At 50.2% G+C, this 7,625-nt stretch overlaps 1 protein-coding gene across 1 annotated transcript; it reads left to right on the top strand.

Annotated features, from left to right (window-relative positions):
* Positions 1–1,311: 1,311 nt before the first annotated feature.
* On the top strand, positions 1,312–6,378 carry UBL4A (ubiquitin like 4A). Its single transcript, XM_072626716.1, has 4 exons — positions 1,312–1,617; positions 1,835–1,940; positions 4,361–4,569; positions 5,420–6,378. The coding sequence occupies exons 1-4, from the start codon at positions 1,570–1,572 to the stop codon at positions 5,528–5,530; spliced, it is 474 nt and encodes a 157-aa protein (XP_072482817.1). The 5' UTR covers positions 1,312–1,569; the 3' UTR covers positions 5,531–6,378.
* The last annotated feature ends 1,247 nt before the right edge of the window (positions 6,379–7,625 follow it).

Raw genomic sequence — 7,625 nt, 5'->3', positions numbered from 1 at the left:
AATTGATGGATATCTTCACCTGGATGTCCCACTAGCATCTTAAGTTCAAGGTATCCAAAAGTTATCATTCTGCAGAATGTCTCCAGCACTCTCTAAGTCAAGTTTACAAAGGTTTATTTTTATATTTTTCAGTGGGCAAAAGTTCTTAAGGAACCTTTGACCTTAGAAGGGTACCTTTAAGGGTTATGTGGGATAAAGGATAGTAAAACAGGTGCCAAATATGCTAATTAGGTGGTGTGGGGTGGGATTAAAGGAACATGCACTCTTCATATCTACCGCTCAGGTGGTTTACCCAGAGTTCACCAGGAAAAGCCCAAGGGGTTGGGGCTTCAGGGAGGTGTGGTTTTTAGGTCCGATATGTCACTAAGTTAACTAGCGTTCAGGGCCTCTGCCTCCAATCAAGGTCTTGTTTGACAACATACAGGTAGAGAGTGTACATATGTCTTCCGGGTAGGATATACATTAGGAGGAGTCCAGGTAGGGAGTTGGTATAGACAGTCCAGTGGGTACCACAAGCTTTATGAGCCACTACATAGCCAGTTCAAGCTAAGAATTGCTACAGGTGCGGTTTGTGACTGTACCAGGGAGACAGAGAAGGGTTCTGCTGGGCCCACTGATGAAGAATAGCCAGGCATAGTGTCCCTGGGCTGGGGAGAAATGTGCTCTTGGAATTGTCACCATCACAACTAGGTGACCCCCCCCCAAATCCGATGGCTTCCTATTTCCTCCTGGACCAAAGGCCAAATCCCCCTTGGTATTTGCAGCCCTTCCCCACCTCCCCCTCCTGCCCTTTCCTGTCTTCTCCCCCCTGGCCTCCCCCCAAGTACTGATGCTCACCTCCATCCAACAGTGCCTGCCTGGAAGGAGACAGGTCACCTCTCTACTCCACCTGTCCCCCCTGCCTCTCCATCTCTGCCTCCTGGCTTCCCTGGCTCCCCTCAAGTCTTGGCTGAAATCTCACTTTCTTCCAGGAAACCTTTCCTATTCTCTCTTCATTCTGGTGCCTTCTCTCCATTATCTGACATTTCTGTTGCCTGCACCTCGTTTGGACAGTTGTTTGCGGGCTGTCTCTCCCATCAGACTGGGAGCTCGCTGAGCGCAGAGCCGGCCACCCCAAGTGGGCCCCGTGGTTACTCCTGGAGAAAGGGCGGGCGGTCACTAGGGAGGGGGCCGGGCCTCTGGTTGGTTCCCCTCCCTCTCTGGGAGCGCACCCTCCAGGCCTGAAGAGGGCGCTTGGCCCGTAGCAGCCTCGCCGGCCCTCCTCAGTTGCCCCCTCCCTCAGCCTCACATTCGGCCCGCCTCGGCCGTGGCCCCGCCTCCTGGGCTCCCAGCAGCCTCGGGGCCTCGCCGGCCCTCCCCAGCTTTCCCTCCCTCAGCCTCACATCCGGCCCGCCTCGGCCGTGGCCCCGCCTTCCGGGCTCCCAGCAGCCTCGAGGGCCGGCGTCCCTCTCTTTTCCCCCCCGGCCCTCTCGCTGGTGTTGGTTTCGGCTGGGCCTGAAGTTGAGTCGGCGGACTGTGAAGTGCAGTCCAAGTCCGCTGGGAGCTCTTAAAGGCGCCGCTCCCGCCGCAATGCAGCTGACCGTGAAGGCGCTCCAGGGCCGGGAATGCAGCGTCCAGGTACTCCCACACGTTCTGGGAGCATTGCTTCTTCCCCTCATCAACCGCTGAGGGGGTGGGGGGGTCGGGTGGTGCGCTCGGCTGGCCCTAGCGGGCTATGGCTGGGCGGGGCCGGGGGCGGGGCCTGGCCGGCCCTTTCCTAGACTGGAGCGGGGGCGTGGTTGGGGCGGGGCGATTGGCTAACCACCGCCTCCCTGCTCGCCGGCCCCGCCCCCAGGTGCCGGAGGACGAGACGGTCTCCACCCTGAAGCACCTGGTATCCGAGAAGCTGAACGTCCCGGTGATCCAGCAGCGGCTGTTGTTCAAGGGCAAGGCCCTGGCAGGTACTGGCCTCTCCCGGCCCCCGATCCCCTGTGAGACCGTTGAGAAAGGGGGAGGGGAAGGGAGAAGAGAGGGCTGCCCTGGTCTCACCCCCACCACTGAGCACCCTGGGGTGCTTAGCCTCCACCTGGGAAACACTGTCTACAAAAAAAGCTACAAGACCCTGTCCTTGAGATAGCACGCTCTAATGGGGGAGGCGACATGCAGACAAATAAAGGACAATAAAAGGAAAAAAAGAGTCTCAGAGGGACTAGCTTTGAGGGGGGTGGGATTTTAGCTGGGCTTCAAGGAAGTGAGAGATGAAGAGGGAGAGCATTCCAGGCAGGAGGGCATCCAGAGAAACTGCCCAGAGCACAGAGGTAACTATCTTATTCCAGGGATAGCAAGGACATCAATGTTATTGGATCAAAGAGGACTTGGGAAGGGGGTGTGAGTTGGAAGACTGGAAAGGTAGAGGGTTATGAAGGGCTTTGAGCATCAAACAGGATGTTATATGTGAACCTAGAGATAATAGGGAGCCATTTGAGTGTATTGAGGAGGGAGATGGGGTGACATAGTCAGACCTGCACTGTAGGAAAATCATTTTAGTGGTTGAATGGAGGATGGATCATAGTGCAGAGAGACTTAAGGCAGGCAGACTAACTAGCAGGCTGTTACTGTTGTCCAGGTGTGAGTAATGAGAGTCTGCACCAGGATGGGGGCAGTATGTTCAAGAGATGTTGCAGAGGTGAAGTCACAGACCTTGGCTACGGCTTAGATATGGGAGGTAAGAGATAGTAAGGAATCCAGGATGACTCCCCAGTAACAGACAAGATAGGAGAGGGGAAAGGTTTAGGGGGAAAGATAATGAGTTCTGTTTTGGACATGTTGAGATGAAGATGTATACTGGAATTCAGTTTAGATGTCTAATGGTTGGAGATGCAAAACTGAAGATCAGGGCTTTGTAAGTAGATTTGAGAATCATCAGGATAGAGGTGATAAATGAATCCATGGGAGTTTGCGAGATCACCAAGTGAAGTAGTAATAGACGGAGAAGAGAAGAGGGCTCAGAAAGGAGCCCTGAGGGAGACTCTAAAGTTACCAGGCATGACTTAGGTGAAGATCCATCAAAGGAGACAGAAATCGTCAGGTAGGAAGAGAACCAGGAGAGAGAGAGGGGTATCCCCCAAATCTAGACAGAAGAGAGTATCTAAGAGAGAGTTTTCAGTAGCGTTAAAGCTAGCAGAGAGGTGCAGGAGAATAAGAATTGAGAAAAGGCCATTGGATTTGGCAACCAAGAGATCAGTGGTAACTTTGAAGAAAGCAGTTTTAGTAGAATAAGAGAAGACAGAAAGTGGAGGCCCCAAGTATAGACTTCATGGAGTTTAGCTATAAAGGGCAGAAGAGATATAGGACGATGACTAGAGGAGATGGACGAATCAAATAAGAGTTTGGGGACCATGGGGGAGACAAGTGCATGTTTGTAAGCAGTAAGGAATGAGCCAGTAGACAGAGATTGAAGATCAGTGTGAAAGTGAGGATGAGAAGTGGGGTCAGTCTATTGGTGTAGACAGGATGAAATGGATGCAGGAGCAGATATACCTGAATGAAAAGAAGAGGGAAAGAGGGAGCCATCAGAGAAAGGCCTCATTTTTTGCTGTAACCCAAGTTACAGATGGGATGAGAAGGTTTGGAAGAACCAACACACAAAGTGGGTAAATTGATAAGGGAGGTACAGTCGGATTGCTTTGCAGCAGTAAGGGTCCAGTGGAGGCTGTGGAGCAAAATTTATTGTGTTTGGCAATCTGGTTAAGCTCATGAACCTGTCCTTAGAATAATGTTTTTCAATGCATAAAAGAAAATACATAGGATTATTACAAAGGCAATAAGATTTATCACAATATTTTTCAAAGCAAGTTCACTGATCCCAGGTTAAAAACCTGCTCTAGGGCCTGGAACAGATAGAATGCTGGCTCCTAGGAGGCAAAGACTTTTGGAGATGTCCCTAGCAATGATAGTGCCTGACACATAGGGGTGCACCTAGTTAGTGCTTGTTTATTGATGCATTAGAGACTGAGAACATGACCATGGGATTGAGCCAAAATGGGAGAGACTCACATCATGTCAATGACGTCTTTCTACTGATCCCAAATACTGAAATCTTTTAACTTTGACCTTCTCCCTCCTCCCCCACCCCCATACATATATGTACTCCCTGGAATGGTGAAGAGGCTCTGTGGAATTGGTTGAGGACATCAATTGGATCTGGAGGCCAAGCTGGCCCTGAGAAGTCAGGGTATAGGGTAGTATCCAGATGGTAACCTATTCAACAATGAGGTGGTATAAAGATAACCCAGTACCTATGGTGGGAGGCCTTGAGTTGGGTCTTTTGGTGATGAGACACAGGAGCCAAACAAACATCACCTCTTCATCTTCCTCCCAGATGAGCTTCGCCTTTCAGACTATAGCATTGGGCCAAACTCCAAGATCAACCTCGTGATCAAGCTTCCAGATGAGGGAACTGCTCGACACCTGCCCTCAAAGCCTCAGGCCCAGCCTCCACCACTCCCCACCTGGTTGCTGGTCTCTCAGACCTTGGCTCGACATTTCAGCACAACTGATAGCAGAAGAGTCCTAGAACAGCTACAGAAGGTGAGGTCCAGAGCTAGGAGGGCAGTTTCTCTTCTTAGCCTAACCTAGGCCATCCAGACAACATTGGAAGTAATTGGCTAACTGGACATCCAGCTCTTTGTATTGGAAGATGCAGGGCCGGAAGAGACCTTAGATCTCATCTCCTCTACAGAGGAGTTTGAACAGGAGTCTTCTGACTCCAAACCATTCTTTTTCTTCATTTCATTTATTTTCTCTCCCTCTCACCTGTCCCCTCTCAATTGGGGAAAAAAGACAAACAGAACCCTTGCAACAAATAAACCTCATGTAGACCCACCAAATCCTATATTGGCCATGTCCACAAACATAGGCTTCATTGAGTGCTTGGATTCTGTCCTTCCTCTCTCAGGAGGTATGAAACAGCTTCCTTGTGGGGCCTTTGGGGTCCTGGTGTCTCCTTGTATTGGTCAGAGGAGCTCAGGCCTTCAGGATTGATCATTATTAGTGGTACTGTTACAGTACACAATATTCTCCTGATTCTGTTCACTTCACTCTACATCAGTTCATATAGGTCTTTCCAGGTTTTTCTGAAACCATCCCCCTTGTAATTTCTTAGAGTATCGTCATAGTATTTCATCACAATTATGTACCTTACCTTGTTTAGCCATTTCGCAGTTGGTAGGTAGTTTGCCATTCTCCCCACAAAAACAGCTGCTATAAATATTTTTGTTTATATGGGTCCTTTCCCTCTCTCTTTGATCTTTTTGGCCACCCCAACTTCCTTCCTAATCCTTTGACAGTGCATTCCTCCTGTCTTGGACCTGAGGTCCTCATGAGGACCATGAGGCCATGTTTTTTCTCCCTTCCCTTCTTGCCCTCCTACTCCTCACAGGACTATGATCGGAGTCTACGCCTCCTGAACTTGGATGATATTGAACGTCTGGCTATCCGTATGCTCAACTGTACTGTGTCAGAGCCTGTTGAAGTTGGTTTCCTGGACTAGCTCCCCCCATTCCCTCTCCCTGGAAAACCAAACAACACTAGGTTTGGATGGAATAGTGTGGGTTGGTTTTCTGGCAGAAAGCTGACCCTCTCTTCCCTCCTCCCTCCATCCACCCCCTGGTAGGCATGGAAGGAAGAAAGGTTAAGGGGAGTAGTAACAGACCTGGGAGTTGGCTTTTGTGGTGCAGAGTGGGGTGGTGGTCAGGGACTGGCTACTATGACACCTTTTCCTCCCCAGCTTTTTCCCTGGGATATGACTACTGACCTTATGATGTCACCATCAGACTGCATTCCAGGCATCCTTGGCCCCTTGCCCCCAGTGCTGCTTCCCTTTGAGCACAAACTCATGGGCTTTTTTCTTCAAGTATAACTGTTCCCAACATGAACAAAACACACCTGTGAAAAGGCAGCCTTCCAGAGGATCAGAAAGCCTTCCTTCCTCAAGTGTGGTGATTGTGAGAGCAGCTGTGCTCTTTTTCATAGAGCCTTAGGGCCTGGGGCCAGTCATGTTCCTATTTAGCCATCCCCTATCCTTGTCTGAAGGTGGGGCCCTTCCTATGTAATTTTTCTCTCCCTCCCACTCATGTCCAAAAGGGGTCAGTGCTTGGGTGATGGGGCTGTGGTGTAGCTCAGGGTTACTCATTGCCATGGTGAAGTGTTCCTCAGCAACTTCCTGACTCAAAGAAAATCTACTCTAGACCTACGAGGCGACAGTGGAGAGCAATTTGCTCTGAGAGGGAAGGTGGGGGTGAAGGAGTCCCCAGGGGGTCTCCTACTAAAGAGAGAGAGCCTACCTTTTCAAAGTTTTGCTTCCATTTAATTCAATTAAATCTTTATTATGCACCTCTACTCCAAGCTTTTGTGTTTTGTTCTCTGCATTAAGGATCGGTGATTACTTGGATATAGCTTAAAGTCTCCCTCACCCCCACCCCCTTTGATGGTCCTTCCATGAAGTCAGTGAATTGTCACCTAAAATGTTATTCTCCCTGACCAAACAGACCTCTCCCAACTGACTGAAGCCAATTTGTGGAAGAGACAAGGCCCAGGAGGTGCCAGAGACTGCAATAATCTCCAATAGCCCGGATTCACTTGTATTCATGCAAAGCTCACTTACTGAGTGGGCCATAGGGTAGGCCTGAGGAGAATCATAGTAGCAGCTAGCCTTTAGCACTTGAAGTTTTGCAAAATGCTTTATAAAGAAGATCTCATTGGATCCTCACAACAACCTTGGGGGGATAGGGGCAACTATGATCCCCATTTTGCAGATGAGGAAACTGAGACAGACAAGTTCAGTGATGTGCAGGATTACCCAGCTAGCTAGTGTCGGAGACTCCAATCCAGATACACGAAGTCAGAAGCCATTATAGCCCTAATGGAGGTGATAGGAAAGAGCCGATAGAGATAGACTTGAATGGAGGGCTGGGAGTCCTGCAGTCACAGAGTTTTCAATCTAATTTGGGGGAAGGGGAAAGAGTAGTGCTCAAATCAGCATGACACGGTATAATGCGGGAAAGGGAGAGATCTGCCCCAAGTCCCTCCTGAAACTGGGAGGAAGGAGAAGGCTGCTTCTACTGGGCCTGAGGTATTGGGGGATCAGGGCAGGAGGATAAAGGAGTGGGGAAGAGGACCATTTGGCTTGACCTAACCCTTGGATCCTTAAAGGGAGCGTGGCTAAGGCTGTTGTTCCCATCCCTACCTCTTGGCCCTTCTAGTCTTCCAGCTGCAGCCCAGGCAACTCACTCTAGCTCATCCTAGTCCAGCTGGCCATCCTCATTAGGCTTGGGCTTCTCAAGGTGTGTCTTCTACAACTTGTATCCTACAGCTAGTCCCAACTGAAGGACATGGGGTGACATCAGGGCCCAGGTGTCACATGCCTACGTGCAACTCCTCAGTGGTGGCAGAGAAGAGGTCCACTGCTCAGCTTGCCCTACCAGTTCCCTGACGTCGGGCAAACAGCCAACAAGAGTTATCTTCAGAAGTAAGCTGGCTCTTGGGGGCTTGGCAAGCACTGGACTCACCTGTTAGTGTTTAATGGGGGGAGAAGAGACCAGCCATATCTCTGAGGGGTCATTCACCTGTGCCTGTCTACCACACTT

This window comes from Notamacropus eugenii, chromosome X (assembly GCF_028372415.1).
Source record: "Notamacropus eugenii isolate mMacEug1 chromosome X, mMacEug1.pri_v2, whole genome shotgun sequence".
Classification (NCBI taxonomy): domain Eukaryota; kingdom Metazoa; phylum Chordata; class Mammalia; order Diprotodontia; family Macropodidae; genus Notamacropus; species Notamacropus eugenii.
Note: the sequence above shows the minus strand (reverse complement) of the source record. Positions and strands in the feature narration are given on the sequence as shown.